Source organism: Lepisma saccharinum, chromosome 2, assembly GCF_977018435.1.
Source record: "Lepisma saccharinum chromosome 2, izLepSacc3.1, whole genome shotgun sequence".
Taxonomy (NCBI): Eukaryota; Metazoa; Arthropoda; class Insecta; order Zygentoma; family Lepismatidae; genus Lepisma; species Lepisma saccharinum.
In genome coordinates, this window is record NC_139230.1 from 137,466,142 (window position 1) to 137,490,352 (window position 24,211).

General features: G+C 38.8%; 1 protein-coding gene across 2 annotated transcripts in view; it reads left to right on the forward strand.

Moving 5' to 3' along the window:
- LOC145984133 (uncharacterized) overlaps nucleotides 1-24,211 on the forward strand; it is a 126,473-nt gene that overhangs the window by 19,754 nt on the left and 82,508 nt on the right. For both annotated transcript variants that reach the window (XM_083117573.1, XM_083117574.1), the window contains exons 2-4: nucleotides 5,407-5,599; nucleotides 10,493-10,726; nucleotides 21,013-21,189. In XM_083117573.1, coding sequence (XP_082973699.1) covers nucleotides 5,407-5,599; nucleotides 10,493-10,726; nucleotides 21,013-21,189 — 604 coding nt within the window. The remainder of the gene's footprint in view (nucleotides 1-5,406; nucleotides 5,600-10,492; nucleotides 10,727-21,012; nucleotides 21,190-24,211) is intronic.

A 24,211-nucleotide genomic window follows, 5' to 3' on the forward strand; every position in this document is an offset into this window, starting at 1 on the left:
TTCAATGTTTTATCTAAATATTTCAGATCCTTTTGATTTTTTGTTTCTTGGATATATGTTTGTATTATTTCTGTTAAAAGTCTATTTCTAGCATGATTTGAGGAAAATATCCTGGAAAAACCTACTGTGACTTGTACCACATTAAGCCCGACCCTGTGGCCGAGTGGTTAGCACATCGCGCTGCGACGCCAAGGGTCCCGGGTTCGAATCCTGGTCGGGCTTGGTTGTTTGTGAATGTCCATTCATCAATTTCATCATTTCATCACTCATCCCCATCTTCGCAAATTAGCCAAGAGGCACAAAACGCGAAGTAAAATAAACTAAATCATTGTACCACATTAATTATGTTGAGTATTATAAGCTTGGCTAAGCCTTTATTTTACAAGTTTTCTCAAACTGTGGACAATTCTAGAACCTCACAATTATTTAAAGCAATAATGTACATCATTTTCTGAAAAAAGAAAAACCTGCATGGGAAAAACTGGGCGGGGCCCACCCAGGCCAACCCTGACACAAATCGATGTTGAAATACACTAGCACTTACTGGAAATCATGAGAAATATATATGAAAGCTAACATGACCATTTCGGAAATTTTTATTGTATATTAAAGGAAATAAACTAAAAAAAAGTGAGATAAAGTATCTAATGAATAATGAACTTAGACTCTTGAAGCAAAACATTATTCTAATAATAATTAAAACTTTGCTATATAATGAAGGAACTAAAAAATTAACTCACCATTCCCAATATTTTCAAAGTATTTTTCAAAACGAATTGAAATCAACTTATATTGGCTGAGAAAGGAACTATTTGTTTCAAAAGTCTCAGACAAAATCGCACTGCACTGGCTCTCAGAAAAAAACAGTCAAATGAATTAAACGCTACTAGAAGAAACTTCCAAGATATTTTTAAAACGTTTAAATCTCAATATTTTTCTGCTGCTTATACGAGATCTGGGTAAAAAGGACACACTGACTGAAATAAAAGGAACTGAATATTGTCAATTTTCAATATCGATATTTTGGCAACTTGACATTTTGTGTGGGTACTGCAATGTTTTGTGCATACAAATAATTTGCATTCCGAACAACAAACTGTCATTTTATTGTTCTTTTTTCCTCCACATCCATGGCTGGCGCGAGATTATTTAGGGTACGAAACGTTCCCACGTGCAGTACAGAATGGCACCTAAGGGGGACAGGTCACTTCAGAGGCATGTAAACAACTGAAAGAACACCAGATAATATGCGTGAAAACCTCTGTTTTTGTGGGAATAGAGTAGATAGGTTACCTAAAGTGAGAATCATAGAACTTAAGACCTTCTGTAAACAAAAGCGCGTGTACCTTAACAAGGTTGCCAACTTATGAAAATAAAATACCCCACATAGCCACAAGGTGCAAAGATATACCATTTGTCAAACGATGCGGAATAAGCAGTGTTTCACTGATGACCTGTTGGGAGTTAAATGTACATATGTAAAAAATGAAAAATCAAAATGTACACCTTGCCTGGTGGCCGACTTTCGGACTCGCAACCGAAGTTCCCTGGTTTGAATCCCAGCATGGGTGTTGTTTGTGGGTGTCCCTTCATCAATTTCATCTGACAACCACTCATCCTCATCATCGGGATTAGCCAAAAATGGAAGAAAAGCTACGCTAAATAACAAAAATCAAATACAAAATACAACTAATAACAAATGTGTGCATGTCTCACAACCTGGTCGATCTACATCTCAATGCTACACGTTCCATTATCCTCCAGAGTGTACCTCAACGTCTCTAAAGATACATCATCCAAAAACACACTCGTATGTCCTTGTCACCCCGTTTGAAAATGCTGGTTTATGCATCAAAAACACCAAGGGAAACTAAAACGGCAACTTAGTGAAGTATTGTCCCTGGCAAACAGCAAAAAAAGTGGGGAAAGAAGACTGTAAGATACACAAATATTTTGAGGCAGTCAGATTTTCTTGTACCCTACATACAAAATAAGATACACATTTGGGGGTGAATACTTAAATATTGTCACTTTTTCTCTCCCTTGTTCAGAGGTGTTCCTTTTAATTCAACCTCCCCCACCCTGATGGCCTGCCCTGACCCTCATCGTCACGACTCACCGTCCTCCACCCGCAAAAGTATTCCAGAGAGTGAACACCTCTGCATCCACCCCCCCTCCCCTCCCTCAGCATCATCATCCTCACTGACAATGTGAAATCACACTATCATATGCCGACATTCAACATACCACTTCCGTTTTTGTACTTGACTTAGTGAGAAGTCTTGAGGTTGGCAACAGCCTAATAACGGATTTCTTCCGCAGCATGTAGTCCATTTTATAAAAGTACGCTAATGCAAGAAAAATGTGTAATTACATTGGGATATACATTTTAAAATATATTTTCATTAAAGGTTTCTCTTTATAATAATAATACGTGATGATTGTATAAATTACAACCCATCACATGAGCAGCAAGAAAATAGCACCAGTTTCGAACATTGTGACTTCCATGCATGCAGGAAGGTCTCTGTGTTCTCCGAGTTTCTTTCGGAAATACAGCCGTTTGAAAAGTGGTGAGAAGCAGGTTGATCTTAACATGTATATGACGTTGTGTCGGTGATATCCTGAGAAAGCAGTGAAGTTAGTGTCCGAGTGTAGTTGTGTGTCTGCGTCTTTTGTTTTCGGTCTGGTGAAAGAAAGGAAAACGACCAGTTAAGTTGTGAGTCCCATGAAGAAACACGTTGTTGCTCGCATAAACAAGTACACTGATTTTGAGATAAGCGCAATATGGCACAAGATGCATTTGTATTTTTTCAATCAAAGAGCTAGGTGTCCACTGTGAAGAAGATATTGGCTGATGTTAATAGTGATGATGATGATCTCCCGGTTTGACGTTAAATCGCCTTTTGTGGCACGTTGAGTTCATTTTGGGGAATCAAATTTGACAGACGACACTCATTGACAGGGACGATATCGTTGTCTAGTGCCGAAAATGCCTCCAGTTAAAAAAGGAACTGCTGGATCAAGGTAAGAAAATACATTACTTGCATGAGACATGGGTCTTTAAATAATGTGATTATTATCATCTTATTGTTTTCCAGTGCACAAGAAACAAAGAAATATAAACAATCTCCTTTTATTTCTCGGCTTATCTTTGTTTAGCTTCCGCTAAAACTGGCGGTATATTTGTTGCACAAAGGAGAAAACAATTCACTGTATGTCAACAATGTTGGGTAATAATTTGGTGGAAGGGACAGCAACAAAACCAAAAGGCTTGAATTACTGAAACGATTCTCTCACTCTCTTGTAAGATTTACTTTGGCGATGTTATACTGAAAGAGGAGGGGGAAGAGGAACTGTTAACCCAGTGTCATATAAATGGAACATTTGGCATAGAAAAATATGTTCATTCTTGAACAAGAACACGTATTTAATAACTTATCGAAAATTTCCTATAGTTCAATGTGTAAAAGTTAAAGTAGGAATACGTTTTTCCATGGTATGTAAAATTAAAGATCGGGTGAAGTGCCAGTGAACAGCATATGATGGCCAAGGCATTCACAAACAGCTGACGCAGAGTGATATGTTACTTGAAGTGAGACGTTTGTTTACAGAGGGTCGGAAGGTTCGTGATTCTGACTTTAGTGCTTTCCTGACCATTATAGCAAGGGTAAAAGAAACAAATGAAATTTTTTAAGAAGGCAGCAGCATTGAGTGCAGCCACATGGGTTAAGGAGGGTTAATTATTACAATGATGAGGTTAAGTGATAAGTGATAGGACATTTTTTTTTAAGAAAGCCATTTGAATTTATAAGTGCATGGTTTTTAAATATAAGGGTATATACAAAACACATCATTGAATCAGAACGGTTTGTCATAGAGGGTTAACATTTTATTTATTCTAGGTGGAACAGCAAGGACTTTCACAGGAAGTAAAATTATGACATCCCATTCATACAATTGCAATTAGATTTGGGTGGACCATGTTGATTCACGAAATGAATATGTTCAGATGAAATTTTAACCTCTTGTAACTACACTCGTTTGGGGGTGATTTTTCACATTCCACAAGAGCCTGGTCCACCATGGCCGTGCAGTCTAAGGCATCATACTTTGGGCTCTGGTTGCAGGACACATGCAGATTCAAGTCTCCTGGGGGAAGTGTAACAATTTTTCTCCTGGGATTGGTGGCCACCACTGTCATGAGGAAATTGGAGAGCTATGAATGAGTAGCATAACCTGGTCACAGTAACCTCCAAAAAAAGGCCTGGGGGTTTGTAGTGCTGACCACACATCACCCTGTAACTGGTTGATTGATCTCCCATCTGGCCAGTGAGGAATTGAGGCCAGCAGTCCGTAGGTAGGCCCTGCCCCTCACAGGCTGTTGCGCCATGGGTTATTATTTTTTTAATTTATCTTTATCAGCAATGAATTTTCATGGTGTGTTGGTTGTTCTATCACTTTATGATGCTTCGAATTATAGATTTGGATCCTAGAGTAAGCATAGATAGTTCATTGTACTGACCCTGATTTCATATATTGTTGTGTCTTGAACATTGATGCAAAATATCGCTTCCATTTTTTTCATTTACCATTGATGCAAAATATATCTTCCAATTTTTTTCATTTACTCTATCTTCACAGTAGGTTGAAGAATCACACACACATTATCCCTTACCCAGGATTCCAAAATTTTGTTTGGAGCCTCCCTTATGGCGTAGTGGTAACGTTGTTACCTTGTAATCAAGGGGTCTCCAGGTTGATACCTGGTGAAGGTAAATGGAACAGTGGTTTGGATCTCACTTTAAAACTTTAGGTCCAGTCCCGATTAGCCTTTCTGTTCATAAAGTGGACTTAAAACAACAATTCAAAAAGTTTGTTTCTGAGCCACTTTATGCTCTGATTAGCGCCACTTTATACTCAGATAGGCTAATCAGGATTGAACCTACAGTTTAAAGTGGAATCTGAACCAGTGCCCAGTGTGCTTCTACCATCACAACCAGGGCCACTTTATTGCAAGGCGACAGCATTATCACTAATTGACTGTTATTTTCTTTTATTACCTTTTGACCTCCATTTTGTAGTTCTTCGGTGTATATTAGAGATCCTTACATGAATCCACAATGCATAGTGCTAACATTGTCACCTTGTAATCAATGGGTCCTGGGTTTGAAGCCTGGTGGAGGTAACAATCAAATTTTAGTCTTCCTATGTTTCCAACCTAGATTAGCACTAAAATAGCACTTTTAATGTTGCCAAATAAATTAGTCTTTCCACAGCAGGTGTTTCACATGAACTGAGTTGATTCAAAAGCACATGGCACTAAATTTCGAATTATGTATCAATGATCATTTTAAATATCCCTTTTACCAATAAATATAAAAAGTTTTTTTTTTATGTTTACAGGCTAGGAGAAAGATTAACTGAAAATTTTAAAAAGGACTCCCTATGGTATAAGATAAAAGAAGCAGGCAAGGAACCAACAAGGGATCCTGTGGAATATAGCATGAAGGGGCCAATTGACTTTGGTTTAGTAACATCTCGAAAGAATGACAGAACCTGCAGATTTATTGATATTACCTTTGGGAGACCATGCCAGGTTTGTGATACTTAGTTTCAGTAGTAACCTACATTTAAAATTTTGTGTGAATGTTGAGGCATAAAACCCCTAAACTGTAAATTTTATTTTTATTCCACTTCCTGCTCAAATGATCTGATTAGTTAAATGATTAATGCTCGCATCAAAGTTGGTAGTGGTTCCATGTTTGATCCCCAGAGTGAACTCCAAAATACTGGTATTGGCCCAGTAATTGGGGATCTACTTGCAATAATAGTAACACGACTCTGTCTTATGAGCCAACCGACAATGATGATGGGACTCAGTGTGATTACCTCTCAGTACCCAGAGAAAAGCCATTTGGCGGACCCAAAGGGTTGTTGTCCCATATAATGTTATTTGTTTATGCTCAGATAAGGAGACTTGACCTACAGTATGAAGTTTGATCTGAACCAATGAAAATGTGTCCCTACATGAGTTGTATTTTTCAAGTTTTTGGAGTACCATAAATTCAGGGGTTTAAGTGTTCAGTTTATGAAAATATTGTCACAACTCAAGACCTGTTTGTGTGTGTGTCATTCATGGAAATCACTATAAAACTTAGCTTACTACAATCATGTATTTTGCTATGTTAGATGGAAACCAGGTTCAATTAATAACTCAGTATAAATAAAAATACTGCATCTAACTCTTTTATAAAAAAATAAACAAAAAATATCTTGACTTGCTTACAATTGAAGAATGTGTGTCTTTTTAGATGTGAGGGTTTCTAAAAAAGTTGTGTATGTATGCAAAATTACCCAGGCAGACAGAAGGACAAAACGGAATATCTATTCATTACCTTAACATCAGCGAGGGCATAAGTGAATGTCATTTTGGAGATCATGAATATTGAACAAGTCTGCATTTTCTTTATCTTTTTTATTATTTGTTTAATGGACTTTGACTGCTGAAAACTTGGTTTTAACATGAGTGGTAGTAATATATGTGAATTGAAATACTTCTGATGTTTCAATAGAAAGGTAATAGAAAATAATTATATTACGTGTGTTCACAGAAGAAAGTAACTCATGAGTTTGTAGTGGAGAACTCACAGTGCTTCTGACATTTATGTAATATTTCCCATAATTATTATTATGCACTGTAAGTCATTCCAACTTGTCACCATGAATGGTCTTACATTTGTTTACAAAGCCTAACCTCAATAATAATATAATTGTAAAACAAGAAACAAATATCATAATTATCAGACAGCACCACAATTCTCAGTTCTGTTCATTTTAAGAAAATAAGACCCACTGCAACAATGCAATAAAATATGTCATCTCAATTTGAAGCAACACATCAATAATAATGAACCATGCCAACTGTATTTTAAAAAAATAAATATGTATTGTCCCAAACATGTAATCAGTTACTGTAATCATAGTCCTTCAAGGAATTTGCTTGCTGTTAAATTTCCAGATCAAAAAATCTAATATTAGGGCAGTTGTGGTCAAAATATGAGTGATTTGCCATTCTACTTTGGTCATCCCATCCTCCCCAACAAAAGCTTAAAAGCTTCCATTACCAAACCTTGTTGCCTAAAATTGCCATGAGGTATGTTTCTTGACCCAGCACAACTTGCAGTCGGATCTGTCATGCTGTTACTTGCAGGTGAGCATGGTGCTCACCCCCACATATTTTTGTATTTGTAATGATTCCATTTTTGCTAAATTTGACTCAGATCAGTAAGTTTATGCAATATATGTATATTTTGTTAATGAATAATACACATTTTTAATCTAATTTCATAAGTTCCCCAGTTGTTTGATCAATGGCAGGAGACTCATCCATACTGGTAATCACTGTAACATTTCTGTTATTTTTATGCATGTGTGAAACTAACATACAATAATTAAGGTACTCACTTTTTCCGCGAAGCTGTTTACATTATTTTCTATTAATTTCGGTAGCCACTGCCACCATCCTCGTTGGAATTCATTGTGTTGTTGCTTGGTGCGTTTCTGTTTTTTTTTTTCTAAATCACCGCTAGGTGTGCTACTGTCGCCTGTATGTCTGCGTATATGTCATCTGCTGTTCACCGGTGTTCATTGCTGCAGTAACTGAAGCCAGGCGTGGTGTGCCTGGCCACTATCTATGTTCAATTCATGGTTGTAGTGCATGATGGCATGTGTTTCTTTAATTTTTGTGTCTATCAGAGTGTGTGCTTTGTATTTGACATATACTTTCTCAATTTTATGGTTGTGGAATTTGATATGCTTGGCAAGTCGTGTGGTGGGTTGGGCAGTTTTTGCATTGGATAGGTGCTGCTGAATTCTCTCACTGATGGGCCTGGTGGATCTGCCGATGTAATGAGCTTTGCACTCGCATTCAGCATCATTGACACCTGGATTGTTGAAGGGGGAGAGGAAGTACCATTTATGTTTGTTTAGTTGGTCAGCTATTTTGGAGGTTGGTTTCTGTGCTATTTGGATGTTGTAGGGGCGGAGGACTTTGTTAAGGCGGTTGGATGTGGTAGGATGGTAGGGAAAGGCAAACCACTTGGTTTTGTTACTGGAATCTGGTTGCGATGGTGGAGCGGGTTGCGTTGATGGTGCAGGTTGTCTGACTTGGATTTCAGCTTTGCTGCACCATGTGGAGAGTTGACGTTCAGTATATCCATGTTTTAGCGCCAGTTCCGTGATGGTTGCTATCTCGTCTCTCAGGTCTTCTTCTCTGGAACAGTAGGAGAAGGCTCTTCGGAAGAAGTTTAGCCATACTGAACTATGATGGCCTTTTGCTTGGGTGGATGGTTGGATAGTGAATGATATATCTAGGAAGAATTAATATAATTCAAATGTTGAAATTAGAGCGTGAAAACATGATGAGACGTGCCGTGAAAGACAGTTCATGCGTCTATGCAAATTAACTTACAAGGGAGGTTATCTAAGTATCCCCCTCCGATTTCCATGAAACTTGGCAGGTGTATAGAGGGACCCAAAGGAAGAAATACGTGTTTTTGTGTTTCTGCTAAGAAACTGTTTTAGGGGGCAAAACCCCACTCAAATGTCAAGATGAGGAGAAATTGAAGTGGGGGATCTGACCCCGAAACCACGTAAATATGGCACAGGAAGAACATGCACATATAATTGGAACACACACAGCACAGAGCTGTGTTTGCCAGTGATATGCACTTCATATCTCAAGTGTTCCACTTGTGTATCTGCCAGTACTATTAGCACAGAACTTCAACCGCCATCATCCTTCACGATTGCATTTGCATTTGGTACTGACAATCCTACAGTTCTGTGCTGTGTTTGTTCCAGAGCAGCAGCTCTAAGAGGAGAGCCGCCATGCCATATCTCTACCCTCAGAAAACGCACTTGCTTTGCCAAAATATAGTTAAATTAATACATTTATGAACAAGGAGATTCGAATTTCATGGGCATTTAAGCTTACGGCCGCCTCAATCCCTCCGCCACATCCCAAGCTGTTCTCTCACTTGCTCTGGGCTATCCGAGCCAACACAGCATGGCCCATGTGCAGAGGCATGAGAAAGTCTCCACAGGAAATGGGGAAGGAGGTAGTAGCAATAAGCAACCTACTGAGCCAATTTTAGGCCGTCACGAACGCGAGAGCTTTCGCATTGTGTTGACATAGTTGCAAACTTCAGAGAGAAGTGTCTAATCCTGACCTATATGTAATACTCGTTGGAGAAGTTATTCACGAAAAAGATAACTCTTCTACCTACTTAGGAAGAACAAATGTAATATCTTCCCAAATTTGTATACCCATTTAGACAGATGTATCTAAAGAGCCATCCAGACTTTTTTGTTATCTTTTTATTTCTTCCTTGCTCTCACACACTCAGACACACACACATGTTGCAACTGATGTTGAGAATATTGAAGACATTTTCTGTAAAAAAGAATTGTCTAAATATCAAAGGGAATTCGCATCACCAGGGGATTTTTTAAAAAATCACATGGAAAATCTATCAGTATAAGAATTTCACTTGGAGATATAATTCAATTTCTTGCATTGAATTTTTAAACTTGTAGATCCACAGTTCATTTAGCAGATAATCATATTTCAGTTGTTAGTAACACTGATTGTTGATGTACCATCTTCCGTGCTGGGGTTGCAAATTATAAACAAAGCAAGGTAAGAATACCATGTATGACTCGGTGTCTAATTGTTCAGTGTTTTTCTTTTTAGTGAAGTAAAAGTGTCCAATGGTGTGTGAAAGGAAGGGTAGTGAGTGAAGATGAACCAGATTAGAGCATTATTACATACACAGTTTTCCAAGTTACTATACGATATTAAATTAAAAGTTAAACAACTTGGCCGTTCCATGCCAGATTTAAACATCAATTCTAATATATATATAAAAAAAATGGTAAAGGTGACAGACATCAAAATTTTAATAGTCTCATTTATTTCCTGGAAACTCTGGCCAACCTCCCTGCATAGCATGCTATGATGCCAGGAATCACGGGTTCGAATCCTGGCCTAGGCATTGGTGTTCTTTGTTCCATTTAAATTACCTCTTTCATTAGATTTCTATGACATATGCTAGCGAAGATTTTTTCAATTTCTTGATCACGTTGGCACTATCCATCATACTAGCTGCCAGCCGCCACTGTCAGAGACCACCTGTTGGGAAAATTTATTCTTATCAATGCATGATGCATTCTTGCCTTGTAATCAAGGGGTCCCGGGTTTGATAACCTGTGGAGGCACAAGTGGTTCAGATCCCACTTTAAACTGTAGGTCCAGTCCTGATTAGCCTTACTGTGCATAAAGTGGACTTAAAGAGCAAATCAATCAATGCATGAAGTTTAGCAAAGGTATTAAGTGTGCTTCGTTACTATTCCATACTGACATAGTATTGTAATTAAAAATATTTTTAAAAATTTATAGCAATTTTATTGATATGTTGAATTCTTACAGTCTATTGCAGAAATGGTCTTCAGAAATTACTACACACATTGGATAAAAGTTTATGTAAAAGTATATAAGCCACGACTAGTGCATGTAGATCCTAAGGTTCATTCTAATGTGGATGATAAAATAAGTGTTTTGAAACCATCAAAGTGGAAATTAAGTATTCCCAAGAAAGTAATCATGCCATCACCATTTTATGAAAATAGGAGCTGTGAATATGTCACTGTTGGTGTATCAGAGGTAAGTTTTATATGCAACTTTCTTGGTCATTAGATATGAAACTTAGGTCATAACCAGTGGCATAGCAGCCATCCCCGCAACCCCAGTAATGCAGCTGGTGATTTATTTTCTCCTTTTTCCTTCACTTTCCAACAATCACATAGAATACGTCTCAGGCTTGGATTCATCAAGGAAGTGCATTGCTCCCAATGTAAGTTAACCATACTGTTGCTTACAGAACTTCTTTGATCAAAAAATAATGTAACGATACTGCTCATTTTATTTGGCAGCAAATAATATCTACTATTATTGGAAATAATATTTTTTTGCCTGCTTAGCTATTTTTTGACAAAACACCTTAACGAATGTCATGCCTACTACTTTTTTTATGTATTTCATTTTTATGCTGTCATTATTGCCTTCCTTGCTTCTCTTTTTCTTTATTCATTGCTATATTTGGGGATACACATGTGCCATGTGCACACACACACTCTCTCTCACACACACACATACACATACTCACATGTACATTCACTTGTTAATACTTTTATATAATAAGATAAAATACTCTTGTGTGCATTTCACTTTAAAATACACTCATGCTCAAAAATTACAGATAATGATTTGTGCAGTGGTGCAAACTTCACTTAAAATCACACCCGATTACCATTTTTGTTTTTGAACAACTTTTAAATTGAAGTTTAAAATTGGCAATTATGAAATATTTTATACTGTATCCCTGCAACTCAGAATGCAGCTTTGTAATGCCCACCTTTACAATTATAGTCTCCTCCGAAGAAAAAATCCGACATACACTAGTGCCTTCAGCTAAAATTAATGTAGGTATCAGTGGCAGCTCATGACTAAATTAGGTGAAGTAGGAAGCTAGTAGGAAGAAAATGTGGTAATTGGGAAAATTAGATCTATAGTTATACATACTTATTAGAAACCCCATTTTGTAATAAATATGTGTAACTATTGATCTAATTTTATCATTTATTCCTTTTTCTTCCTACTAGCCCTTCACCTAATTCCGAGCCACAAGCCGCTACTGGAAGGTATGAAGTATATGAAAGGAAGCAATCATTTGAGTAAGACTAAAGGGGCTCCACCATAGGTCTAAATAAAGAAAATCCCTCACTGGAGCTAAGCAGCAAGCTCACCCCTTGCCATAATAAGATTATTGTACAATGTACACCCTTGAGTGCACCCTTGAATGAAAAAACCACCCACCCTCGAAAATGTCAAAGTCCAAATCTGCATGATTTGACAACAAGGCGGGGCAGTGCAGCAAACCTCACATACGGAGTTCATCGAAATCTTGGTGATGTGTTATAACAGGTATGCAACTGATGTATTTACTTTTTGTGATGAGTAGAGGCATGCAAATTTTGTTTTTGACGAAAACACGAAATATGAAATAACATGCTGTAATGTTAATTTTTCATGTTTCTGAAAGGTGTGAGGCGCATTTTTCTACCCTGTTTTGTCACGAAATAATGCGAAATGAACTGCAAAATGCGAAATATACTCTTAAACACGAAATTTACCGTTTATATACCGACGTGACACTTTCTGAAGTCTGAAGTATCCTGTGAGTTATGCAATTAACGGAAAATTGATTAATTTTGGTGTAAATATTTGAGAATTAAAAATGAAACCCTTTACACAGGAACAAACTTAATACTCTGGTAACTACATAAATGTGCTATTAGAAGGGATAAGTTTATTTTGTGTTATAAGTGCAGTTTTTAAATCAAATTTAGGATTATATTCACAATTTTAAAACCAAAATGTCATTTTATATAGCACTTTTGATGTGATTATTCACCGCCATAACACCGAAATTTTATTTTATTTACCACTTTTGAACCCGAAATCGACTCTGTTTTTGTACCGAAATTTTGCTTTTTTATTTACCAAAAATATATGCTTCTAGTGATGAGTAATTACAGATAATTAAACAATTAGAATTGTAGCTTTCCTGGCGACGTGATTTGAAGAAGTGTTCTGAGGTTACCAGACAGGTTAAATCAGCATTAGCTTCCAATGTTTCAAGCGCACACATTGCTCTCATCAGGAACACACATGCAACATGTATTTACAAGGTGTACAACTTTGCTTCCGCCGTTTTCCGACAGGTGGCAACAACAGGAAGTAGTGGTCGAAAGAAGCACATCACAGACGTCACGCAGTTAGCTTGGACCTCTGTCAAGATAACCCCATTCAAACATTAGTCGAGTGGTGTGTGCATCGTGAAGTTGTTCGCGATGGAAAATGTCAGTGTACTAGCCAAATTCTCGCCATTTGCGGGAGGTTCTACTTTTTGTTTCAATATGAAGAAAACTGCGGCTGAGGCTCATCGAATGCTCTCCACTACGTATGGTGAGGATGCTATAAGTGAGAGAACCTGTCATGAGTGGTTTCAACGCTTCAAGAACGGTGACTTTAACGTCGAAGACCAGCATAGTGGTGAAAGACAGAAAGTTTTCGAAGATGCAGAATTGGAGACATTGCTGAGTGAAGACTCGCGTCAAACTCAAGAAGAATTGGCACGATCATTGGGAGTGACACAGCAAGCCATTTCAAAACGTCTGAAAGCCATGGATATGATTCAGCATGACAACGCACGACCCCACGTTGCCAAAGTGGTGAAAACGTACTTGGAAACATTAAGATGGGACGTCCTACCCCACCCGCCTTATTCTCCAGACATCGCTCCCTCTGATTATCACCTGTTTAGATCAATGGCTCATGAACTGGCTGACCAACACTTCCGATCTTATGAAGAAGTCAAAAAGTGGATCGATTCGTGGATCGCCTCCAAAGATGAACAATTTTTTAGACGCGGCATTCGTACGCTGCCCGAAAGATGGGAGAAAGTAGTGGCCAGCGATGGACAATACTTTGAATAATGCCTGGGTAAGCAATGTTTTTCATTCCAGCGTCATATTTTTGGGGAAAATCGGCAGAAGCAAAGTTGTACACCTTGTAGCTAGAAGACATAAATAAACACAATAGCAATTGGATAGTCAGTTATATAAACAACACATGTGTTCTTCATAATTACGTGTCCTACCATGTCGACAATGAAACTGCAAGAAGTGCAGGCACTTCACAGTTTGTAGCACTGTCGATCAACCGGAATTAAATCGTGGCAGTCTTCTCGACTTAGCTTTTGCCTTGTAGAAGGTTTTTAAAGCAGATGCTTATATTCCCACAACATTCATACTATACAAAGGATATAAAAATATTCATGGCCACAAAGTATAATTTAGATAAAGAGTGGGGGTGGTGTTATATCAAGAAGCCTCTCGAAATGTAAAGTTTCAAGAAGTGGCCGGAAGAAATGTGTCAAGCAGAATCTAGCAAACCCAGAAGAGCATGTTCAGGAAAGAGAGAGCTAGAGTAGTTGGTTAGGGCATCATCGCGTCATCCTTGTAATCTCAATCTGATATTTTGATTGGCTGTTCGAGTCTCTACTCTGCCTGTAAGTTTTTTTTTTAATTTGATTTGATTTGTTTTATTTTACTTTGCTTTTTGTGCCACTTTTGGCTAATTTGCGAAAATGGGGATGAGTAATGATATGATGAAATTGATGAATGGACACTCACAAATATCCATGCCCAGGCCAGGATTTGAACCTGGGACCCCTGGTGTTGTAGCAAGAGGTTGTTTTATGTTGCGGTAGGTGGCAGTTTATAATGTATGTTTATGAAATTTGTCCTATTGTTTTCACTGTTGTTTCGAACCTTTTGAGAATAATTTTTGAATTCCAACCTTGTATTCACCTGTAATAACTTCCACTTTGGAGACCAGCATTTTCTGCAAATACATGGGACAGCTATGGCCACCAAAATGGCCACCTCCTATGCCAACCTGTTCATGGGCAGGTTGGAACAAGGGTTCCTAGACACCCAGTCACTAAAACCACTCCTCTGCCTCCTAAGATTCATGGATGAAAGTTTCCTTGCTGGACACACTTCCTTCCGGAAACAGCTGAACAACTTCACCACCCTCAGATTCACCTCGTTCCACTCCAAAGACCAAGTAACCTTCCTAGATGTGGATGTCCACATCTTGGAATACCACTTGGTAGCATCCATATATATCAAACTGACCAACCACCTCCAATATCTCCACTACTCCAGCTCTTACCCCTAACTAAACTAACTAACTAACTCCCTAGCCTTCTTAAACCCGAAGGTTCATGGCTGTAGCAACACAGGCCTTCCATCTTTCCCTATCTTGAGCAAGTTCTATATACTCTTTTCCATCCCTACCGATTTCCCTTAGGTCCATCTCAACGTTGTCCCTCCATCTTCGTCTTGGCCTTCCTACAGGTCTCTTACCATCAGGTTTCCCAACAAGAATCCTGTAAACTCCTGTTTCCTCTCCCATTCGTGCCACATGGCCTGCCCACCTAAGTCTTCTTGATTTAATTATTCTAATAATATCTGGACATGAATACAAATTATGTAGTTCTAAATTATGTAACCTTCTCCACTCACCTGTCTCCTCATCCCTTTTAGGTCCAAAGATTTTCCTAAGGATCTTATTTTCAAATACTCTCAATTTATGTTCCTCTTTCACCTCTTTAATATAATTTTCATTTGTTAATATTACTCCTAAGTATTTGAATTTGGAAACTGGTTCAAACGAGTTGTTATCAATAATTAGATTTTGATTATTACCTAACACTTGGTTTCGACCTGTAAGCATATATTTATTTTTCTCTTTGTTAACTTCCAAACCTATCTCTTTAGCAGTTTTGAAAAATATTTTAGCATTATTCTTAATTGTATTCACATCATCCCCCAGTAAGTCTACATCATCTGCATATGCTAACAACTGAGTCACACCATTTAATTTTAGTCCTTCTTTAGTTTCGTTTACCTTCCTAACAGCATATTCTAAGGCAAAATTAAAGAGCAATGGAGATAATGCATCTCCTTGTTTTAACCAATCATGAATTGTAAATTCATACGAATTTTACTTTCTGTTTCACTGGTGCATATATTTATCATACTAACAAGCTTCTTAGGTATTCCAAACTCTACTAATATATTATATAATTTATCTCTTTTGACCGAATCATATGCTTTTTTGAAATCAATGAATAGCTGATGGACATTTTGATTATATTCCCACTTTTTTTTCAAGTGTCTGTCTGATGAGAAAAATTTGATCTATAGTTGATCTGTTACATTTAAATCCACATTGATAATCACCTATAATTTCATTAGCATATGGGGTTAGTCTTGTTAAAAGAATGTTAGATAATATTTTATATGTTGTTGAGAGTAGAGAAATTCCACGGTAATTATTGCAGTTCATTTTATCACCTTTTTTAAACACAGGAACAATTATGGATTCTTTCCACTGTTGAGGAATTTCTTCTTTATTCCATATTAAACAAATTAATTTATGAATTTGACATATTAATGAATTTCCACCATATTTAATTAACTCAGCTGGTATTAAATCAATGCCAGGTGCTTTGTTATTCTTTAAAATTCTTACCCCTACCACACCAAAAACGCCATTCTGTTCTCCCTACCCCTCCGATGCAAACACTTCAACTCATCCCCCTCACCCTGCCTAAACTACAACCTACGCCTGTACCAAGCCTTAATCAGCACAGCCACCTCCCACACCCGCATCAAAAAATCCAAAATTATTCCACCTTCATTATCACCCTCACTTCATGAAAATCAAACACACCCTCCATTCCCTCCTTCCCATCCTCAAGAGTGATCCTGACACCAGAGATATCTTTTGCGACAAACCCAGGGTCGTCTTGCGTCATCCCTCAAGAACATCTTGATCTGAATTACACCAATCTCCCCTCACCCCCACACCCCCAGCCCTTAGGTGCAACAAACCCAGGTGCAAGAGTTGCCTCATATTCATCACCTTCCCCACCCTCCAGATTCATACCGCTGCTGGTGTGTTCACCCTTCACCCGAAGGGCACCTGCCACTCCTCCAACCTCACATTCACCCTCATCTGCCAAATCTGTGGTAACTTCTACCTTGTAGAAACCTCTATTCCCCTGAACCTCAGAATCAATAACCACTGATCCTCAACCCACAACTCCGACGTCACTGTCGCCACCCACACCAACAGCCACAACACCACCTTGAACAACTGTTTCCGTGTGGCTACAATCCACTTACTACACCCATGCACTGACATCTCCTCTTGCAGGTGATGGGAAAGGGCTTACATATCAGGCATGCATACTACTATACCCCCGGACTCAACCTAGCAGCCACCAAACGGTAAATTTCTCGTATCGGACAAACGGATTTTGTCAAATTTACAGGAGAAATTACTTACCGAATGCAGTTTCTTTATAGTTGTGGAAGTTCGGGGAAGTGTTTTCTCACATCGTTCATTCAATTTTGCCAGTTAATCATCTTTTTTTCGATATAAATGTGTGACCGTTGCACGAGAGCTCTTGCATCCATTTACTTCCAGGTGGATGTAGCCTGTGCGTGATGACGTAATCCGGGCCAGTGTTTCCAAACATACGTTTATGTAACTGGTCACACGTTTAAATACGTATGATCGGTTGAACGTGATCAACGTTTTGAAAATGACGTGTGCAGGATGCGCTGATGCTAAATTGAACGAAAGGAGTGCTAATGGAACCGAACCTAACAGGCCTAACCTAACCTAGTAGGCATACCTCGTCCCCGTGATGGTCCTTGGGGCTATCGTGAGTTTTTGGGCTAACGTCAATGGTTTTTGGGGCTACCCGTGCATGGTTTGTGGGAAATAAGGAACAACAGTAAGTACTCGTTAATGTAGTTAACGTAGCATTCTGCATTGCGGAACATTTCTTTAGGTGAAATAATGAATTTGTAACGAAAATAATGTATATTTCTTACATTAACGAGTACTTACTGTTGTTCCTTATTTCCCACAAACCATCCACGGGTAGCCCCAAAAACCATTGACGTTATCCTAAAAATTCACGATAGCCCCACGGACCATCACGGGGACGAGGTATGCCTACTAGGTTAGGTTAGGCCTGTTAGTTTAGGTTCCATTAGCACTCCTTTCGTCCAATTTAGCATATACGGACAACGTCAGCTTCTAGCAGCAGCAATAGCGTGTATTGTGCTCTTGTGCAGAAGGCAAATGGCGGCAGCAGCAATAGCTCGTCGGAAATAGATTTTCGTAGAAAACCACATGCATTCCCATTAAAATGGATCAAAACTTCATTCCCGAACACGTTTCCCACATTCGGACAACATCGGCTTCTAGCAGCAGCAATAGCGTGTATTGTGCTCTCGTGCAGAAAGCAAATAGCGGCAGCAGCAATAGCTTGTCGGAAATAGATTTTCGTAGAAAACCACATGCATTCGCATTAAACTGGATCAAAACTTCATTCCCGAACACGTTTCCGACATTCGGACAACATCGGCTTCTAGCAGCAGCAGCAATAGCGTGTATTGTGCTCTCGTGCAGAAAGCAAATAGCGGCAGCAGCAATAGCTCGTTGGAAATAGATTTTCATAGAAAACCACATGCATTCGCATTAAAATGGATCAAAACTTCATTCCCGAACATGTTTCCGACATTCGGACAACATCGGCTTCTAGCAGCAGCAGCAATAGCGTGTATTGTGCTCTCGTGCAGAAAGCAAATAGCGGCAGCAGCAATAGCTCGTCGGAAATAGATTTTCGTAGAAAACCACATGCATTCGCATTAAAATGGATCAAAACTACATTCCCGAACACATTTCCGACATTCCTCCTCACCGGTAAATAATGAGCAATTGTGCCAATCGCGGATCACTCAATTTCACTTATCTTGCACTTTCTACGCGTGATGGGGTTGAAACATTGCATATGGACTACGGTGGTGAAACTGTGACGGCCATTTCCCGTGTTACGGAAGGGAAGAAGCAACCAAGAAAACTTACTCGATATGTCGCAAATATAGCTATTTTCGGTGAAATTAGCGAAATGTCACCTTCAGCAATGTTTGTCAATGCAGAATACGTAAGTACGAATATTGAAATGAAAAGAAGTATGAAATTTCAGCTGTTTGTCCGATACGAGAAATTTACCCACCAAACAGTCATTTTCCCCTTCTTTCCCGAACTTCAACCTCCAATGAACTCGCCCACCACCAATCATGCAGTAAAAACTGTGATCTATCACTTCTTTCTACTACAATGTACCGACACCATCTTCAGTATTCTGTGCTTCTACTCTATGGTGAACATGCTGTAAAGCCACGAAATATCTTTTGTGGTGCTTGGTAAGTGTTTACTGTCACCCCCCCTCCCCCGAACACACACACAAAAAATATATATATATATATATATATACACTGGTCAAAACAATTAGGGGAGCAAGCAAGAAATCCCAAAACCAATGTTGGAAAGTCAAAAGTAGCAATGTATGTTGATGAAGTGAGTGTGTCCTCAACCAGTACAATTCATCTGTGATGAATCATCAGCATGAAGAACTCTCTAGTGACACCATAAGGCATGTGGCAGAATTTGTGATATGAGGAGCAATCACGAGGTCACTTGGGAACACCGGTTGTTTGGTGCTGGCAGATCGTAAGTGCAGGTGGGATTCAGTTGAGTAGTGTTGAATAGGAACGATGGCAGAACAACACAATTTAGGGGAATCTAGCACATGGAGAGCCATTGGGAGGACGGAATCAGGGCAAACACAATGTGAGGTGGCTGCAGCCCTTGGTGTGTCATGCAGTGTCATTTCCAGGTTGTGGACACGATTTCAACAGACAGGTACAGTACGAAGGAGGCCTGGGCAAGGTCGCCCACGGTCAACAACAGTTAGGGAAGACCGGTACTTAGCATTGTTGGCTCGCAGGAATAGGCAGCAAACTGCAACTGACTTGCAACGCGGCCTTGTTTTGGCAACAGGACGAAGAGTCTCGGGCCAAACTGTACGAAATCGCCTGTGGGAAATGGGTCTTTATGCAAAAAGACCAATGGTGTGTGTCCCTCTGAATGCCCAACACCATAGGGCCCGCAGACAGTGGGCTGTGGAACATCGTGAGTGGGGACATGGAGAGTGGATTTCAGTTCTCTTCTCGGATGAGTCGCGTTTCAGTCTCCAGTCAGATAATCAACGCATTCTCATCTGGAGGGAACGTGGGACTCGCAATTATCCCGCACATGTGCACGAAGTGTCTCAGTATGGTGGCGGTGGCTTAATGGTATGGGCAGGGATCAGTGTTGGTCGACGTACCCCCCTGCACATTATCCGGAACGGTACTTTGACAGCCTTACGGTACTGGGATGAGATCCTCAGGCCTCATGTTGTCCCAATGGCTGCAGATATCGGTGATCATTTCATTTTTGTGGACGATAATGCCCGACCTCACCGAGCACATCTGGTTGACGCCATGCTACGGGATGAGGGTATCGAACGAATGGTATGGCCAGCATCCTCCCCAGACTTGAATCCCATTGAACATGTGTGGGACACACTCGGAAGACGCATTGCTGCTCGGCCAGCGCCGCCTACAACTCTGCGACAGTTGGAAATGGCCCTTCTGTAGGAATGGGTGAATATCCCGCAGGCTGTCGTTGATAACCTTATTGGTTCCATGCAAAGCAGATGTGCAGCTGTCATAGCAGTTCATGGCGACCACACGCCTTATTTGAGGTATGGATCTGTTGCGTATCTGTCCATTTCTGTTGTCTTGCTACTTTTGACTTACCAACTTTGGTTTTGGGATTTCTTGCTTGCTCCTCTAATTTTTTTGACCAGTGTATATTGCAATTTCTACATATTAAAGCAAATACTTTAGGAAACATAACAATGTTGCTTGTTGATTGATTTTGTTTATTTTACTCGCTTGTCTGCCATATAAAAATGTTGCATTAGAATCTTTGAATGGATTGGAATGCAGGAGAGTCTTTATCCATGAAATAATGCCAAAATAGGGGAATTTCTGCATTCACATTTTTTTTATTCTTGAATTTTTAGAAATTTTGTTTTGCAATTACAGTTAAATCTCATGTTAATATTTTGGAGCCACCCTGTATACCTGCTAATTTTGTTCTATCTAATACATCTGGAAAACTTGAACCTATTAATTAATGCAGACATAATATGCTGACATGCTGCAAATGTCATATATAAAACTTTATTTAATTCTTGTTTGCATCTTCACAAATTATCCAAAAGTGGCACATAAAGTGAAGTAAAATAAAGCAAATCAATTGTTCAATCAGTTCTTGTTTACTTGACAAATATGTTTACAACTTCTCGAAGCTTATCTAGATGATGACTTATCTGTTCCTTTTAGAATACAAATCCTGAAGCAGACTGGACTAAGCTTACTCATATCCGGATAATGTTGTTTCAACCAAATGCACAGTGGCGGAAGTTTACAATTGAGGATATCTCTTTCTTCAAAGATCCTGCACCAGCTAATGATGATGACACTCTGTCTGGTCTGTATAAAGGACCTAGTTTTCCTCATGTAAGTAATGATTAGAAGCTTAAGGTGAAATTATCAGTGAAGCATGTCAAACTTCTGTGTTAACCCTTTCCAGAGGGGACTTAGAATATCGAGTTTTACCCAGGAGATGGGAATTTATCCCATGCTCATTGCACCATGCCAGTAAATCACATAGTGGTGTATGAAGGTCACTATCTTAAGACATTGTGGAGGTTATGTGATCAGCACTATGCTCTGGCACCCTTTACCTCCCAAGGTTTCCCCAGGTACCCATTTTATTAGAGCCTGGGTAAACCCGAGAACTGCTGGATGCAGAAAAAATGTGGAAAAAAATTCCCACCTGAGATCACCCATCTCGGGATTCAAATCTGAATCTCCCATGTGGCAGTCAGATGTCCTACTGACTAGACCACTGCAGCTCTTAAAACTTGTTGATGTAGTGGTAAACACATTTTTGAAAAATAAATCTTACTTGCTTCTCTCTGATCATGCTCAAATATTTGGAGCATAATGTAATTTATTTGTCAAAGAAACAGAATTTTAAACAGAATATAAAGTTTGAGAGATCAAAGAAAGTTTTATCATGAAATAATTGTTTAAAAATACATATACAATTAGTAAGTTCTTTACTTTTACTGTACTCGCCCAGCAGGAAAGGCAGTTTGGAAGTTTGGTTTTCAAGGAAAATTTCACATATGTTTCTTCAAATTTCAATTGGTGGCATAACTCTCACAGTTTACATTGTCCACTATCACCATCTGAGTATGCTCACACATACTGGCATATGTGGAATGCATTTATGTAACACTGGATTTTGTTCAAAACATGTTTCTCATAATGGAAGTTGTAACTGTATATGAAATCAAGTTCTGAGTTTTGTAGTTTGCAGCTCGTTCACTAGATTTTATTTATAAATGGGAACAAAATTACAGTGCATTCAATAATGGGCCACACTACTATTTATACAAAAGTTGCATATGTCTTGATTCTCTTCCAATCACATCCAGTGTCATTGTTAGATTTCTTCCACTCCATATCAGAAATGAAATTTTCAATTTTGTATCCTTCATTGATTTTCTGCATGTCTTAAGTGAATTCAGTCACAGACATGTTTCATAGCAAGTGGGTGTAGATGAAACAATGGGAAACCAGGAGTATTGTCATTTTAAATTCTTGTTTTGAGGCACACCAAAAGAGAATCCATGTAAGGAATAAAAATTGCCTTCCTAAAATAATCTTCTGTATTATTGGAAGGAGAGTTCGCATGGTGGACATGTCATGAAGACATCTAGGAGATAATAAGTGGATATTCAGCTCAGTGGCAGCATGGCTGTATTTTTCAAATATTACAAGTGTCTTTAGCATTTTTTCTGGCCTTCAAACATGATTATGAGTTCATTTACTTGCTTTTGTGCCTCCAATTAATCCAACTGCATTGACCACAATGTCTGTGTTACTAGCACAAGATAGGAGGACTACTGGCTGACAATAAAGAAGGATACAAACAAAACATACTGTACACACAGCAGTCAATAGGGGTGTAAGGGGTGCTCCTTCCATGTAGTGCACCCAATAGTCAACCTCACTTCCACATAGTACACCCTGGACTGCAGACTAACGAGGCTCTGGCAACTGGTCCCATGGCCAGTATAATTCTGTGTCGTCCTGTGTTATGTCCTTATTTCTGCCGAGTGCCCTTTTTAGCCTCAGCTTTTAACCAAAGTAAGGAAATTTTAGTTTTCAGACATGCTTTTATTTTTGTTATGATAAGAGGCTGGACCCCGTTTAGTGTGACGGGTGCAAAATAGCCTCAGTGCTGATGCACCCAATTTTTTTTAATTCAAATTAAAAAAATTAAAACAGCAGACAATAGTTGGTATCCTCTGGTGCCTGTTTGAGAAATGATGGATTATTTCAACAATTGTTCTAATGAGTGCATTTTTTTTAGAAAATTCACAGAAAAAACTCTTATGGTGTTGGATTTAGATGTCAAATATTTCTCAAAGTAGAGGCAAACTAGGAATTAGTTGTATTCTTGTAAGGCTATCACGAAATAACTTAATAATTTGTTTTACCTTGTGTGTAGTGTTTTGTATCTGGGTCATTCAATGTCAAATTAATAAGGTCCTCAACCTTACATTTTTTGATTAATTTGACATTTGGCATACTGCAAAGGTGGCCCTTTCAGATGCTAAATTTCAAATGAATCATAATACTAGAGGTTGAAAAGTGACTCTTCATTGGTTGCTTTCACATGGAAAGACCTACCTGTGAAACAGAACTTACCTTGTTGATGACAAGATTTACTTATGAGAAGCACAGTGATAGAATGAAGCTTGCAGCCATTTCTCCCTAATGATGTGCTGCACTCCATTATTGCATCCTGCAATTGTGGAACATCCGTTATAGCCCTTTTCAACAATTTTACATTGCACTGGCCCATTTTCCACCAGCAACTTTGATTTATTTAGAAATATGGTCAGCATTACACTCCACCAATGGCATAATATCTACAAATTCTTCCCCCATTTGATCCAAAGTGGCATCACAGAAGCGAATCCCATGGCTAACTGTTCAGTGCCTGTGATATCTTCAGTTTTTTTCTGCTAGAATGTTATTATAATGTGAGGTAATAACTTGAGGTAATTGTGTAACACTACAGATCTACCAATACAAATACATTTATTTTGAATTTGAATTGACACATGCTTGGCATTTTGAGGTGAAGAGTCATAATATTGATTGAGCAAACTATTTCCAGAATCTACTCTAAGCTGAATCAAGTTGTAGAAGTTACCAGAGTTTGTAACCTTTCTTCCCAAAGACAAATCATGCATCACACAGAGCACAATAACTTTCCACAATTGATGACATTTTTTGTGTGTATTTTCTTCAACTTGTCTGTGAGCATTTTCTTTCACCAGAGGTCCCAGGGATTTGATGCACATCACATCCATAAAATGTGCTCTTTCTGTATGTGCATAATGACATTAAGATTGGTAAAGGTAGAAGGTAAAGTTCCCCATGATTATAGCACCATGCC